The 16,995-nt window shown below is 36.8% G+C and overlaps 1 protein-coding gene across 1 annotated transcript in view; it reads left to right on the forward strand.

Moving 5' to 3' along the window:
* Window positions 1-16,995, forward strand: part of LOC127870859 (ryanodine receptor-like) — a 203,133-nt gene that overhangs the window by 58,288 nt on the left and 127,850 nt on the right. The window contains exons 20-34 of the mRNA XM_052413397.1: window positions 1,344-1,554; window positions 2,917-3,125; window positions 3,495-3,581; window positions 4,127-4,286; window positions 4,641-4,714; window positions 8,042-8,139; window positions 8,740-8,784; window positions 9,856-9,943; window positions 10,987-11,107; window positions 11,843-11,939; window positions 12,408-12,609; window positions 13,851-13,955; window positions 14,529-14,648; window positions 15,216-15,394; window positions 16,096-16,362. Coding sequence (XP_052269357.1) covers window positions 1,344-1,554; window positions 2,917-3,125; window positions 3,495-3,581; window positions 4,127-4,286; window positions 4,641-4,714; window positions 8,042-8,139; window positions 8,740-8,784; window positions 9,856-9,943; window positions 10,987-11,107; window positions 11,843-11,939; window positions 12,408-12,609; window positions 13,851-13,955; window positions 14,529-14,648; window positions 15,216-15,394; window positions 16,096-16,362 — 2,063 coding nt within the window. The remainder of the gene's footprint in view (window positions 1-1,343; window positions 1,555-2,916; window positions 3,126-3,494; window positions 3,582-4,126; window positions 4,287-4,640; window positions 4,715-8,041; window positions 8,140-8,739; window positions 8,785-9,855; window positions 9,944-10,986; window positions 11,108-11,842; window positions 11,940-12,407; window positions 12,610-13,850; window positions 13,956-14,528; window positions 14,649-15,215; window positions 15,395-16,095; window positions 16,363-16,995) is intronic.

Genomic DNA, 16,995 nt, shown 5'->3' on the forward strand with positions numbered 1-16,995 from the left:
AGTTACAGCTGATAAACTAAATGTAGTCATGGAACTGGCTGGCTCTATTGGGAGATTTAAGGACTTCAAATCTGAAGATAACAAGTTTGATTCACAGCTATCTGCAATTCTTCATAAATTTAATGTGAATTCAACATCAAATCATTTGTTTGGCCCATTCTATGATTCAAGTCGGGCATTTTTTCAGTTGCTTGCATAGGTATATGCACTTAGTACTAGTCAACCAGCTAACCTAGAAATATAAGTCATGAAACTGACTGTTGTGATACGACTGAAAAACTGCTGTATATAGTGATAAATCCAAATTGAGAAACAAACATATTGTGTCTGCCGAGGTCATGGTTTTGATCCCCACTGTGGGAGAATTCTTTAGGTCTCATCAGGCACTGGTTTTACCCAGTAAATGGACTCAAAAGTGTTTTAATAAACTTGGCTTTTGATGCAATACAGTTTACTCTCGTTATCTCAAAGTCGGCGGGAACAAGAAAAAATACCAAGTTAACGAGAGCTCGAATTATCCGATTAGGCGTTTTCAAAGAAAAAATGAGACGAAAATTTACCTTGTTTTTAACATCTAAATACCTGCTAAGTGGTCTAACTAAAGCCGTCACCGTGTGGCATAATACTCACAACGGCATAATAATTACTGTATGAGATTCTATGCGCGTTTCTTACGATTCTTTGATGTTAAAAAAATACTGAACTGTACATGTACATTTTGTAGTTTGAAATGCAAAGCTCAATCGATTATTAGTACAGGATAAAATAAAAATGAAAAGCCATTCTGAGGTTTATCTTTATTATCTTTATTAGCATTCCGACCAATTGTCATGCAATAACAGAGCAGCACATAGTCTTTCTGCCTTTTGGCAGGCTGTGTATTAATTGCAGTTAATTGCAGTTAAAGTGACAGGCCTTACTCAAGTGTAAATGGCTAACGACATTACACACGTGTGGTCATTGATGGTATTCAAGGATCAATTATCTACCACACAGTATGGGAAGCTACCGGGCAAAGCGGGACGGTGAAGTATCAAAGAAAAAATTCTCACCTTTGCCGACACTGGGACAGTTATTCGCACTTCGAGATAAACCACAGTAAATACATGTAAAATTGGGACATGGGACAAATTTTTATATCCAGATATCAAATCATTCGAGATAACGAAAATCGAGATATGCGATGTTTATTAATATAGATAAAGAAGGAAAACAGTTGGACATTGAGCTGACCTCAACATATCGAGAAAAGCAAGATATGCGATGTTGAGATAACGAGAGTAGACTGTATTTTTTTTTTCAAAAAAAAAGGTTTAAACTAAAGCTTTTTCATACTTTTTCAGTTGTCGTTTCGTGCTTGGGAGTGAACATGGCAAGCTGAAATACGGGCCTCCGGAGGGCCACTCGCCAGCCATTGAGTCCCTGCTACCCAAACAGAAACTGAAAATTGAGCCCTGCTTCTACTTTGGGGACGTTCAGAAGAACATTATCAGTGGCCCCACTGAGGTCCTTGATTATGCCCCTTTTGTACCTCAGCCAGTTGATACAGGCAATGTAAGCATATGTGTGAGCTCCACTCCAGGAATACCGGGGTTAATGCATTTGTGTAAGGTGTCGTCCCAGATTAGCCTGTGCAGTCCTCAAATGCTTATCATTGATGACTTTTTCAGTTTTAATGATATTTTTCGTATAAGTTAAGTCTCTTTTTAGAGATATCCAGTTTAGGCTGTGCAGTCTACACTGGGCAACACTTGACGCATATGCATGAAGCCCCAATTTCCCACAGTGAGGCACTTTTGAACTTATATTGCAAGGAATTTTTCTCACATTATGGGTTTGGGGCCCTTAGCCATTTGGGAGGAAATTATCGTTATATATCTGGCATTTTGAGTAAATATTTTTGCAGTGTTGAAATTCCTACCAAACTGGGGTAAGATCAGTTAAGGGGGAAAACTGCGTAATCTGCGATTTTCTTGTTTTTCTTACGTCTTTAAATGTGTAATACCATTCTCAAACCAAGAAAGACATAAATATCGTGTTAGAATAGAAACTTACCTCTATGTTATTACTAGTCCATCAAGTTACGTTTGTGAATAATTTTTAATATGTTGAGAAAGGAACATAGTAAATAACTTTTAATATGTCCAGAAAAAAACAATACTAATCTGTTTTTGGCTTTCCTGAGCACAACTTCATCATGATGCGCATTTGTGATTGCCTTTTGTCCATCGTCTGTCATGCATCACCAACAATTACCTTGTGAACACTCTAGAGCCCACATTTATTGTCCAACCTGCATTAAACTTGGTCAGAACATTTGTCACAATGATACCTTGGACGAGTTCGAAAATAGTTCTGGTTGGTTGAAATACATGGCTGCCAGGAGGTGTGGCAGTTTTTCTTTTAAGGCTATTGTTAAACTTTGTTAACACTCTAGAAGTCACGTTATTGTCCAATCTTCATGAAACTTAGTCAGAACATTAGGTCTAATGATATCTTGAATGAGTTTGAAAATGCTTTTGGTCTGTTGAAAAACATGGCCGCCATGTGGCGGGGCATTTTTCTTTATATGGCATTAATGAAACCTAGCTAACACTCTAGGAATCACATTTTTGGTCCATCCTTCATGAAACTTTGTCAGAACATTTGTCCCAATGATATTGAAGAAACTTTGGTCAGAACATTCATCTCAATGAAATCTCGGCTGAGATTAAATCTGGGTCATGTGAGCTCATAATTAAACAAGGTTCCTGGGTCATATTAAATAAAATATGTTAAGTCACTTTTTTGGTCCAATCTTCATGAATCAGCTCGCACTTTTTCAGAATAGTTCATTTGGGTCTAAGACGAGTGCCTAAGGACCCATGGCCCTCTTATTAAAAATGAGGATGAGTCACTTTTGAATGGTATTAACAGGTTCAGCTGCCAGTGTATGTAGAATGTGTGCGAGACAAATTAGCCGAGAACCTTCATGAGGTGTGGGCCATGAACAAGATAGACCAGGGTTGGTCCTGGGGGGAGATACGTGAAGACACACGCAAAAAGAATCCCAGTCTTACCAGCTTTGAGAAGCTGCCCATGTCCGAGAAGAAATATGTTGTCACTGTGGCTTTTGAAACACTCAGGTATGGTTTTTAGGGAGAAATTGAGAATGACGTTTTGCTGTTACCTGTTTAAAATCTTATTAAAATCTGTGTTAAATCTTATTTATTTTGAAAATATCCTGGTTGTTGTTTCTTTCATTATGAAGTTTTTATTGGTAATGGTGTTGTAGAAAATGCAAAGTGATATTTGAGTAGTTGATGGTAAAATTTTGACTTAGAAGAGACTTCTTTTAAAAGACAAATATCATGAAAGCCAAAAGTGTTGTCCCTGATAAGCCTGTGCCCCGTGCGGACTGCACAAGTTAATCTATGATAACACTTAAAGCACATGCATTTTAGCCCAGTTTTGCAAGAGCTATGCTCATATGCATGTTTTCTATCACTCTGTAGAACTCTCCTGGCCCTTGGATACCATGTCTCCATGGAAATGAAGGATTCCAAGACAAACAGAATGAAGACTGTCAAGCTGAGTTCAGAGTAAGTTCTATTTAGAGAATACATTTCAATTATACATAGTTTATACTAAGGTTAAAATAAATGTCCACTGAGGATTGCCGTTTTTTTCTCTGGGTTTTCCCTGTTAGAACTACAGTGCAATTTCTTTTACTTCATGAACTTTGTAACTTGTTATAAAATGAATGGTCATGTTTATAACATTTTTCTCTAAAGTAATGGCTACACACCCATGCCGCTGTACCTATCTTTTAGCTCACAAAGTGGTTTCCTTTTTAACAAATACTCTCTATATTCCAGTTTCTTACAAAGCATTTGCAATGAGTCATTGCCCTTTGACCTATCTTTTCATGCATTCCCTTAATGGTTGCCCATTCAATACTTTCCTCTTTATTCCAGTTTCCTGCAAAGTAATAGATACAAGCCAATTCACCTCTCGATATTTTATGAATACCTTAATGTTTGCTTCTACAACACTTTTCTCTATATTTTAGTTTCCTACAAAACAAAGGCTACAAGCCCATGCCCCTGTACATATCTTGTTTATAACCAATCCTTCTTTATTCCAGTTTCCTACAAAGCAACGGCTACAAGCCAATGCCCCTGGACTTGTCAGGCACTGAGCTGGATGAGAAAATGTGTGACCTTGTTGAACTCCTGGCGGAGAACACACACAATGTCTGGGCCAAGGATCGCATCAAGAATGGATGGACATATGGGCTGTGTGAGGTACCTGAAGTTGGCTTCTTGTAACACTTTACTGTGTTGATTAGTTTCTTAATTAGCAATTGCTTCAAGCCCATGCCCCAGTTTCTATTTGTAACAATTGGTTTTAGATTTATTCAGATAGCACTCATGTGGGGTTTTGCTTCTTGGCTTTTTAAATGGGCGATCATGAAATTGCTGTTTCTGCAGACCATTTTTATCGTAGGCACTAGATTCAAACTAAACTGTCAATTTCTGTCTGTTCAAAGATTAATTAATTTATCAGTAATGTGTGTTGTACTTGTTATGAATTGTGTATGGCAGAAGATTGAATCTCAAGTATTGTTTCATTAGCCATTCATTTGTTTTGTCTTGTAGGATCTAGCAACTAAGAGAAGCCCCCATTTAGTGCCTTACAACAAAGTTGAGGAACATATCAAACGAGCAAACAGGTTTGCACTAGAACAACATTTCTCATACGCATACTTTGCTTCTCAGGCTCAACTTGCCTTTAGAGTAGATATTCATTGCAGACATACTTAAATATCAATATTACTCTTACTTAAGTTTTCAGATACTCTAAATTTTCAGACGTATGGCTTTTCATCCAAAATTAATGATTCTAAATTTTCAAACAATTTTTCGCAAATCCCAAAATTCTGCCCTGTTCATCTTATCTTGTGACACTTGAATCATGCAATTTTACAACAGGATTAAGGTAATAAAACCTGGCAAATGAATGCCTTAATGCAATGGACCATTTCATTCACGTTGTTGGGTAAGTAATTTTGTATCCCGGTAAAAGATTGATAGATCATTGAATATATTTTCACCCAAAAGCTGAAAGGGAAAAATATATTAAATTAATTTATACTATACAGCTTTGTATTTTACAAGCGCATGCTATTATTTGTTGAAACAAGTTTCTCTGTTCAGATTGCATACTGGTGTCCGATACCTGTATTTTTGTCATGTTTATTTTTATCTAAATTTTTGGACATGAAACAAAGTAATTATTTTTAAGTGTCAAAAAGAGTAATTTGGTACTGCTTACAGCCCGTTATTTTTCCAAGTGACAACGTTAAATTGCTAGGTTATTACAACTTAAAAATACAGGTTTTATTAGCAAAGATTATGTATTATACTTTGCAGACGTACCTTCAAGAAAATCCCACATCACACACTGAACAGAGAATGCATGATTCTACAATTTACAGTACATGATTGATAAACACAAACATACGCTATTTTTCAAAAGTGTAACGTGTCCAGTGTATTATAGGACAGCAGTTTCCTAGGACACTGTTCAGATTTAATTATCACAACCAATGGACAAGTGAGTTTAAATTAAGATTGAATGCAATACAATAAAAAGCAATGTTTTATTGGTCAATTGCAGTAACCCAAAAATGCTTCTCAGGGCCTTCCTGAAAATGAAAGTGTATTTCTGTTACTTATTAGCTCACCTGATTGCTCAGGTGAGCTTTTGTGACCGGTCTTTGTCCGTCGTCTGTCCGTCGTTCGTCCGTCCACATTTGTTTGTAAACACTCTAGAGGCCACATTTATTGTTCAATCTTTATGAAACTTGGTCAGAAGATTTGTCCCAATGATATCTCGATCAAGTTCGAAAATGGGTCAGGCTGTGTCAAAAACTAGGTCACTAGGTCAAAAAAAAAAGAGAAAAACCTTGTAAACACTGTAAAAGTCACATTTCATACCCAATCTTCATGTATCTTTGTCAAAATGTTTGCCTTAATGATATGTTGGTTGAGTTCAAAAGTGGTTCCTGTCCGTTGAAAAACATGGCGCCAGTAGGCGGGGCAGTTTTCCTTATTTGGCTATAGAGAAACCTTGTTAACACTCTAGAATTCACAATTTTTGGCCAATCATCATGAAAGGTGGTTAAAACATTCGTTTTATTGATATCTCGGATGAGTTGGAAAATGGTCCAAATCGGTGAAAAAACATGGCCGCCGGTGGGCGGGGCTTTTTTCTCTATATGTATTTATTGAAAACATTTGAACGCTCTAGAAGTCACATTTTTGGCCCAATTTTCATGAAATTTGGTCAAAATGTTATACTTAATGATATGTTGGTTGAGTTCAAAAGTAGTTCCGGTCCGTTGAATAACATGGTCGCCAGTGGGCGGGGCAGTTTTCCTTATTTGGCTATAGAGAAACCTTGTAAACACTTCAGAAGTCACAATTTTTGCTCAATCATCATGAAAGTTGGTCAAAACATTGGTTTTATTGATATCCCGGACGAGCTTTAAAATGGTCCTGATCGGTGAAAAAACATTGCTGCCAGTGGGCGATCATTTTTCTCTATATGTATATAGTGAAAACATGTGTACACTCTAGAAGTCACATTTTTGGCCCAATTTTCAAGAAATTTGGTCAGAACATTTGTTTCCTTGAAAGAGAGTTGAGTTTGAAAATGGTTCCGGTCAGTTGAATAACATGGCTGCCGGGGGGGGGAGGCAGTTTTCTTATATTTATATAGTAAAAAAAAGCTTGTGAACACTCTAGAAGTCACATTATTTGCCCAATCATCATGAAACTTGGTAAAAAGATTGGTTTTATATATATCTCAGATGAGTTCGCAAATGGTCCCGATCGGTCAAGTTTTCCTTATGTTACTAGATAGAAACCTTGTGATCGAACACTATAGAAGTCACATTTTTTGCCTAATCATCGTGAAACTTAATCAATACATTTGTTTTATTGATTTCTAGGACAAGTTGGAAAATGGCTCAGATCGTTGAAACACACTTTTTAGCTCACCTGATTGCTCAGGTGAGGTTTTAGGATTGGTCTTTGTCCGCTGTCCATCCGTCCACATTTGGTTTGTAAACACTCTAGCATTCACACTTCTCAAGCATTCTTTATGAAAGTTGCTGAAAGATCTCAGTCAAGTTTGATAATGAGCAAAATCACATAATTAATGCCATAATTATTGCCCTTTGATTGTCCAAATTTTCTTTATATTATTCAAAATCCTTGTAAACACTCTAGAGGTCACAATTGTGTTTCAGATTTTATGAATCTTGGTCATAATATTAATTTTTGTAACCAAAGTTTGATGTTTGGTTAGGAGGGTTAACTGAAAATAAAGGTAACCAGGTCAAATCTTACAAAAACAAAAACACTCCGCCAGAGTTTTGGTTCAATAATGACGAAACTTGACCCGAATGTTTGTCTGGGCAATATCTAGGTAAAGTTTGACATTTGGTAAAGATTGAATGAACCGACTCCTCTCAGGTGAGCGAACTAGGGCCATATTGGCCCTCTTGTTTAATTTCTCCTTGCCTGTTTTGTTTTCAATATCATTTTAGAAGACAATATTCAAATTCATATTGTCTGCAAAAATAATCGGTGAAACTTTTCTTGTTAAAGTTGAAAAAGCTGTCAATGAATCAAAAGATCAATAGTGCATACATAGTAACAGCTAAAGGGCGTGAAACACTGATAAACTCGAGTTATTTTTCACACCTTTATTGGCATCAAACAGTAGATAATCACACTGACTGTCAAATGCCCCACTAATTGGAAGTCTCTTATGGATCATAATCAAGCAATTATGCAATAAACACAATGGGCACCGCCATATTTGAATTTCAAGAATATGCTGCAGACTGAAATGGATGGTTGGAGAAAAACGGGAGCCAAGACCCACCTGCATGATATTGGATCCCTGCATTTTAACAGATTTACTGTGTATGTTTCTGCATCCTCAATTTTTTTATATCTGTTTTCATGATTTGAGTTCTTGTATTCAGGGAGGCTGCAGCCCAGACGGTAAAGACAATACTTGCCTATGGGTACACATTAGAACCTCCGACCAGTGAGCTTGGAGAGTCAACAAAAATCCAGTCAGGTACCACAATACCACCATTTGTCCTTTAAAGTCGTATAAAAAAGTGAACTCTCATTTCAGGTAATATTAATACAAATTGTCGTTTGACAGCCAGAAAGTGCAATATCTGCAGCTGATAAGCCCTAGTCTGGCTTTCAAGCTTTGATATTAAATGAAGAGATAGTCTTGTTCATAGTTGAAGATGTGTGTACATGTTGTATTGTTTCCACAATGACAGTCTGAGTGAATCTGCCTTGTATGAAGTGTTGATGATTAGTAAAGTAGATCGAGGGTTTGCATGCAGTTGCATGACACAATTGCTTATGTGTGAATAGATGGAAACCAATTTTGTGCAATATAACTGTGTAGCTATGACTTACATAGCCAAAATGACTTGTATGTAGATGTAGTAGGCACATTGAAATCACAGAATTGGACACTGTAGAAAAATAACATGCTTTAGTAATTTATTCTTTATTTGATGACTGAACCATTGAATAATAATCATGATTTGTTATCGTGTTTGCTCATTGGAATTTGATAAAGATTCATCATAACAATCCAAAATAGTTGACTAGGCATTAGTTAGAATGTATTCGATATCATTTTGTTTTCGTCTAGGAAGCAAACTAGAAAACCATTTGGCTGCCCATGGTTTATTGAAAGGTAGGACAAAATGTTTGTAATTGTTTCTAATGACTGCACTTCTTGTCCTTCCTGGTCTGCTTTTCAAAGTCAGAAACTTTGGTGATAATTTCTTAGTGAGTGTATTTCTTATTCATGAAAAACTAATTACCTTGATCAATAAAAATAAAAAAGAACTTTTACGTGTAAAGTTAGCTTCAGCAAGTTTTTATTTAGTTTTTTATTTAAGTTTTTTAGCTCTCTCAGTTGGTGTTTAATATGGTAAAACATACACTTGATATTGATTTTGATGCTGTGCTTTTTCTTGTTTTAAAATAGGCTTTTTTCTTAAATGTTACATTGATAATAAAAGACTGCAGGTGGGCTATTTTTGATTTTTGCTTTCTTAGTCATCTTGTTTCTATCCTAGACTCAAGTCCATGTATCTCTTCCAACCAACACATAATATAACAGTTGCTAAAATTATACCTTCAGCCCTCACCCTTCCCTGCCCCTGTCCCCAACCCTTCTGCCCCTGTCCCCCACCCTGCTGCCCCATCCCCTGACTGCCTTAAGCAAAAACTGGTTGCTCTGGCTTTGGAATGACACCTTGTCTTTATTTTCAATTTGCTGAGATGTTTCCAAATTAAATATAATAACTGTATTATAAGTTGTGTTAATTGGTTTTCAGATGGACACCTTTTTAATTTTAGCTTGATTGCCTCAAAAGCTTTTTGAAAGCTTTATAGTCCATTTCTTGGGTGGGGTCTTTTGGAGAGCTCTAACAAAAGCTCTCACAGCAAGGATTGAACCCGTGACCTCATGGTCCTTACACGGACACCACCACAGTGACCCCTAATGTATCTGTCAATTAAATAAATGATATTTTCATTGTGTATAATGACAAAGTGAGCAGAGTTATTTTCAGTTGTAAAACTTGCTATTGACCAATATTTTGTTTCTGAGCTATAAGTTTTGATATATGGCTCAGGAAAATATGTAATCAATGAGAAATATTTGTAAGTTTAATAACTAGTATTTAAATTTCTTTAATAGGGATTTGGAGGCTTAAATGTAAAGATACCTAGATTGAAATTGAATAACATTTTCTAGCTACCGACAAGTCATTGACAGAAACCAATATGAAGAAAACCAGGACTTACCGTGCTCAGCTGACGTATGCTGTAACAGCTGGGAAATGGTAAGGTTTGCTGTTTGTATGAACATACTTTAGTAAATAATATTGTGCTTAGATTCATTCGTTATATACTTAAATAGTAAGATTCAGCTAAAACAAAAAAGCCAACTGTGCAGTAAATGAAGGGAATTGTCACTGTTACTTTGCATATGAAAGGTTTCTGCAGTTGCGTCGCACAGATAGCGGAGTTGATAGAGTATAGAACTGACAATCAGGAGTTTAGGAGATAACTCCTTAGCCTTTCCCATCAGTTTTGGGATTGATTAATTTGATAGTGAACTATTGGGTATGGTTGTTGCGTCCCCACCTCTGACTCGAGTAGGTCAGTTGTCATTTACTGTTATAAGTGTACATAATCTTATCTAACATATTGTTGCTGAGATACTGAGCTTGCCTATCAAAAGTTGGAGAATTTATACTTAATGTTATTAATATGACCGAAATTACAAGTGAATTAAATCTATTTGAGCCTCACTCTGTGATAATGGGGCTTAATGGATTGAATAAAGTGTTGTCCCAGACTGTCCCATGCAGTCTGCACAGGCTTATCAGGGATGACACTTTCCACCTTGACTTTATATTTGTTTACAAGAGAATTCATTCAAACACAAAATTCCATAAAAGTGGCAAGAGTCATCCCAAGTCCGCACAGACTAATCTGGGATGACACTGCGTACATGCATTCATCCTTGTTCATTTTCCCAGAGTGGGACTCAAATAAAAACAATACAAGTCCCAAGTGTGATGTGACATTACAGGTATTTTGAGTGTTAGATACGAGTCCCAAGTGTGATGTGACATTACAGGTATTTTGAGTGTTAGATACGAGTCCCAAGTGTGATGTGACATTACAGGTATTTTGAGTGTTAGATACGAGTCCCAAGTGTGATGTGACATTACAGGTATTTTGAGTGTTAGATACGAGTCCCAAGTGTGATGTGACATTACAGGTATTTTGAGTGTGAGATACGAGTCCCAAGTGTGATGTGACATTACAGGTATTTTGAGTGTGAGATACGAGTCCCAAGTGTGATGTGACATTACAGGTATTTTGAGTGTGAGGTGCTCACTCCCGGCTACATGAAGGTGGGCTGGGCCAAGGAGTCAGCAGTCCCCTCAGAGGAGATAGGGATGGATGGCAGCTCGTACGCATTTGATGGACTCTTTGTAGGTGTCTTTCACTATTTTAAATGCAGTATGTTTCTTACTGATGAAATTTTGTTTACATTTCATGGTGAAATTGATCATGTTTTTCAGGTATCTCAATTTCTCCAGGGACTTTGTCAAAGAAAGTTTTTTGAATTTTTCAATAATTATTGTAAAGTTCAGTACTTGAGCGATCATTTTGGACTAAAAAACCAACATGATAAATACAATTTCTCAGAAAACCATTTCTCAGAAAACCATTGTGCTGTAAATTTTTCAGTTAACTTTCTTCAAACAAATCATGAACTTGTTTATGTTACGTAATCAAGCAGAATGACAAAAATTGTCAAAGATGATTTGGCGTTTATTTCTACATTATAAGATGTCCGGTTACTGGCATGAAATGGAAACAGAAAACACAGGCAGAAAATACAGTTTCTCTTATTTGAATGTTGCCTACAATATTTATGTGTTGCAGGAAATATCGTGTCTAATCGCACAGGCTAATCAGGGACGACACTTTCCGCCTTAACTGGATTTTCGTGTAGAAGAAACTTTCTTTAAACGACAAATACCATAAAAGCAGAAAGTGTCGTCCCTGATTAGCCTGTGCAGACTTCATAGGCTAATCTGGGACGACACTTTACGCACTAGCATTATGCCCAGTTTTCTCAGAACGTGACGCATATAATACAATGTTATAAAGCTTGCTTTTATGGAAAATTACTATATTGACACAATTAAATATAAATTCAGGGTCGCAAGTGGAACCAGGGAGCTGAATTTTACGGGAAACAGTGGAAGACAGGAGACGTTGTTGGTTGCATGCTGGATCTGTCTGACCGCACCATTAGTATGTGTCCAATTTTTAAATAAACAACAATTTGTTTACAAGTGTTTTATGAGTATTTTATGGAAAAACACCTCTATAAAAGCAACACAAACTATTGTTACAGTGGTTACATGAATAATAGATTTTGAAATACATTCTTCACAGATTTCTTTTATCATTCGGAGATTAGCAAAATGTTTCTCTGTGTCAAATACACATGAAATATCATTTGTCATTTTCCGGGAATAAAAAGCACTTTTGTTCTTCAAATGTTACCAAATTAATGAAATGTTGAACCCCTTCCCGTTTAGAAGCAAAATGAAAATGGCTATGCACAACCATAATAAAATCAGAACAGCCCGTGTGTAATGCTGTTTGCTGCTCATCAGTATCTTAAGGTTGGAAATGAAGTCATTTTTATGGACTACAAACAGGCCAAAAGGTTTGTCTGAGGAGTTAAGTGTAAAAAATCCTCACTTTAAATTTCAGCATTTTCTCTGAACGGAGAGCTGATGATGGACTCGCTGGGGCAGGAGATTGCGTTCCGTAATATTGAGGTCAGCAAGGGCTACGTCCCAGCGTTCACTGTGGGAGCCTTCCAGCAGATGAGGCTCAACTTTGGGCAGGATGTCAACACACTCAAGTACTTCACCTTCTGTGGACTGCAGGAGGGATATGAACCTTTCTGTGTGTAAGTACTTATTAAACAATGCAAACAATTCTTAGACTTCCTGAATATTGTTTAAATTAAAATATTCAAGAATTGTTTTACTTTTGAGTTGAACTTGGCTTTAACCACCTCCATCTACATCATTCTTCATGTAGAACTGTTTTGAAATGACATAATCACTAGTTGTAGCTTGTATAATTCAAATGTTGGAGGTATTTTTTTGGGTTCAAAGTCTATTGTTTAATGGTAAAGATACCCATGTGGCCATTGAGAATGGGTTGTGAATACGGCCGGGTTACTTTTTTTCATTACTGTTATTATATGACAAAACAATACTGTATTTTATTATCTCATTATGTGAAATCATTCATGGTAAACGTTGAAAGAATGACTTTACTGACTAGATATGTGCTGTGCTCGGGGGGAAAAACTTGCTTAAAGCATGTGCGTAAAGTACTGTCCCAGATAAACCTGAAGGAAGTCTCTCCTGAACAAATATCCAGTCTTATCAGAAAGTGTCATCCCTCATGAGCCTGTGCAGACCGCTCAGGCTTATCTTGGATGATACTTAACGCACATACATTCAGTCAGGTTTTCCTAGAGTGTGTCACATATTTAAAACTATGACCTAATATGGGAAAATTCCCTGTTAAATTACCTGGGTAGCCAAAGAAAAACAAGTATCCTGTACAAAATTTCATAGTATCTTATTTGGTTCTTATGGTTTCAAACATTTCTGTGTATAGACTTCATAGGGATGAAGAGGAATAACATGGATTTTTAGTATAATATTGGACGTGCCCTGTGAAAAGGGTTTTAATGCATGTGCATACAGGCTAATCAAGGACGACACTTTCCGCTTTTATGGCATTTTTTGTTTCAAGAAAGTCTCTTCTTAGCAAAAATCCAATTCAGGCAAAAAGTTCTGTCCCTGTGCAGACTTCACAGGTTTATATGGGACGGCACTTTACACTCATGCATTAAACCCCTTTTTCACAGAGCATAGCCTATATATTTACCTATTCCAATCTGTGATTTATTTTTGTTGGTAAGTTGTCTGTTTACATCAACAAAGTTGCATGGTGTACATTTTGATTTATATGGTGTATCTTTATGTTATAAGCTAAATAAACAAATTACAGATGTAATACAAAGCCAGATGTGATAAAGCACCTAATTATATGACTTCAAATCTCTTTATGTTTGAAATAGTTTAAGTTTTATCACGAAATAAAGAGTAATTTAAACTTGTGTTTTGTTAGAAACATGACCCGCATCATGTCGCTGTGGTATACAAGGGATCAGGCTCACTTCACCACGGTGACCAACAGTGACCCCTCCATTGCAGTATCACGAATCCCTGGAGGGTAAGTTTGGGCAGCTTACATGTAATTACTTGGTACTTTCTGTTAACCCTTTAAGCGCTGGAACCGAATTTGAAAGGCCTTTGCAAACAGTTTAGATCCAGATGAGACACCACAGAACGTGGCGTCTCATCAGGATCTAAACTGTTTTCTATTTTATTGTATTCTTTGAAAAAAAATTGAAGAAAATGCTAATTTTAGAAATTCAGCAGACAACATTTTAGCAGACGACAAATTTCCCAGCATGCGAAGGGTTAACCACTGGCATGTATTACACAACTCAATCTCTTAAAAAATTATTTTTAATTTTATATATAAGTGATAACAAATACAATTGCTCTCTAGTTTTTATCAATTTCTTGACACACATTCCTACTAATTTTAAAATTAAATTCTGTATCACTGTCTTTCAAATAACAATATCATACTAAGTGTTTTATATTTGGACAGAATGTGGTCAACATCTTTGCTTTGATAAGACATAGCCTTGGGTGAATTGAACAATAAGGAAGCCTTCTGATAATAGACTGTCTAATACTGCTGTTATGATTGTCTTGTATACATATCTCTGTACAGAGCGAACGTGGCCCCATGTCTGAAGGTGACCTCCAAGACTTTCGGGACGCTAGAGGACGTGAAACTCGAGTACCTGAGACTGAGCCTGCCAGTCAAGTGCAAGGATGAGTTCATACCCAGGTCTCTTAGCTAGATTACACTTCCAATGCCATCAAAACCCTTCAGCAAATCTTTAGCATATTTTTTTGTTTGATTGCTGTTGCCCTTTCTTAAAAAACAACAATATTGTACTCAGTTATAATTTTCAATTTTTCACATTATGACAATACTTTTTTATGCCCATTTCAATAACAGGCAAACACCTGAACGGTCATGCTTGTGCATTAATTTAAGGTGCAGAAGTATCAGTACATCAAGCAAGAATGAATTTTCAATTAGCTTTGCAGAAGTGGCACGAAATGAGAAGACAGAGGCTTCAGTTGAGACTGTGTTCAATCTTCATTTTCTTGTCATATGAGCCTTGTTCTGTGAAACCTGGGCTTAATGCATGTGCATAAGTGCTGTCTCAGATTAGCCTGTACAAACTGGAGTGACACTTTCTGCTTAAACTGGAATTTTGTTTAGAAACCACTTCCTTTAAATGAAAAATACAATAAAAGGGTAAAGTGTCTTCCCTGATTAATCTCGGACGACACTTTGCACATGCACTAAGCCCAGTTTTTACACATGAATATCTCTTACCAACAGTCGTGACAAGGTGAGCCACCAGGCTACACTGGACCGACACATGAACCTGGAGAACCTGCGGCGGCGTGAGCTGGACATAGAGGAGGAACAAGATGGAGGCACTGACCCAGGCACGGAGAATTACAGTGACGCCAATATGAGTGATGCCTCCATCGAGAGAGGCAGCAAACTTGTGGCAGGTATAGGCCTGCTTGTATGTAGAGGCAGTTTTGGCTTTGGCTTTAAGTTTTGAAATGCTTACCTGTTTGATTGGATTGCTCGATTGATTTGTATTACCGTACTTGCTTGATTGTTTTCGTTGTTAGAGTGAACAATTATGCATACAAAACATGAATAATGTCTATAGTTTTGAGTTCAGTGAAAATGAGTGTGGTTACGGTATCAATTATCATTCAAGTGTACCCTTTTATTTGACGTGGGTTGCATAATCGGAATACCCTTGATGGAGTGGGAGGGAGTTGGGCATGTAGCTTTCCGCTGTCATACAGTTTTCAACAAATCTTCAACCAATATTTAAATGATATAAAATGGAGGCCAAGTTTGATTGCTTGTAAATTTGCATCAGAAACTTTATGTGTATAGTTGTCATTGAGTCGACAACCAACTTTCCAGATACGAGTTGTTTTATTTTAGGACAGGCGTATATTTCTTTCCATGAACTTGTTTGACCTTTGGCTGGCTCATGTTTAAAATATAACTGAAATATGTTTGACTTTTGTAAGATGAATTTATATTAATCACACTCCCGAATAATTTTTAAATAATTGCATGTTGCATCGTTCTTTCAAAACCATCCATATGATCAACTACTAACAATTAGAGTATTGCTGCTTTTAAATAACACAAATGACATGTATGTATCTCCCTAACCCACCACTAGACACCTTGCGTCATCTTGTCGGCACAAACCGTCGGCATGTCTCCAGCCATAACCATAAACACCATGATCCCACTAACTCAGATGGCCGCCCCCCTTCTCCCATCCTCAAACACTCCAAGAAGTGCACGACCATCCTTGAGAATAACACAGACACGGTGTCCAAGGACTCGCCTGGTAGCCAGGGGTCACATCCTGGAAGCCAGGGGTCAAAGGGGTCGCATGCGGCTGCTACTTCCTCTTCTGGCACTCGCTCCACTAAGCACAGCAGTAAGTATAGGACACTGTAAGCAGCCCTGGGTTATATTTATAATGATAATTACTTGATTAAGATTTACAAAAAACTTTGGTTTTAGTCTTGTATTTGAAGCTGTTATTAGCCATGGACCATATGTATAATGATTTTTAACTTGCGAGGAATACAAATTTTACATTTAAATTCTGTGGTTGTACCATGTAGGGTCCCTTATAACAGTTTGGGGCAATATTGACAAACAATTTAACTTGCGCTTAAGGAAAATTACAAATGTATAAATCCATGGTACGGGTCACTAACTGCCTCTTAAATGATTTATAACTTATGCTAAACAATATGTCAATTTAAAAAATATATGGTTTAGATACTAGTATTTAATTGCACCCAATAAAGAGTATCGGGCCATATTAATAATGATGTGAGCCTTAAACTCCACAATTAGCCAAATTTCAAAACTTGTGGTTTGTACTTTGTATGGGACACAAATACATGAAGGCTGGGTCCATATTTGTGAAGAAAATGATTCTTTTCAAAGGCTAAATATAAAAAATCCATTGTTTGATCTTTCATAGCACAGAACTTAGCCGTGGCCCATATGTTTTTTAGGTTTTGAAATTATTTATTATTATTCTTATTTCTTCTGTTGA

This window comes from Dreissena polymorpha, chromosome 3, assembly GCF_020536995.1.
Source record: "Dreissena polymorpha isolate Duluth1 chromosome 3, UMN_Dpol_1.0, whole genome shotgun sequence".
NCBI classification, from domain to species: Eukaryota; Metazoa; Mollusca; class Bivalvia; order Myida; family Dreissenidae; genus Dreissena; species Dreissena polymorpha.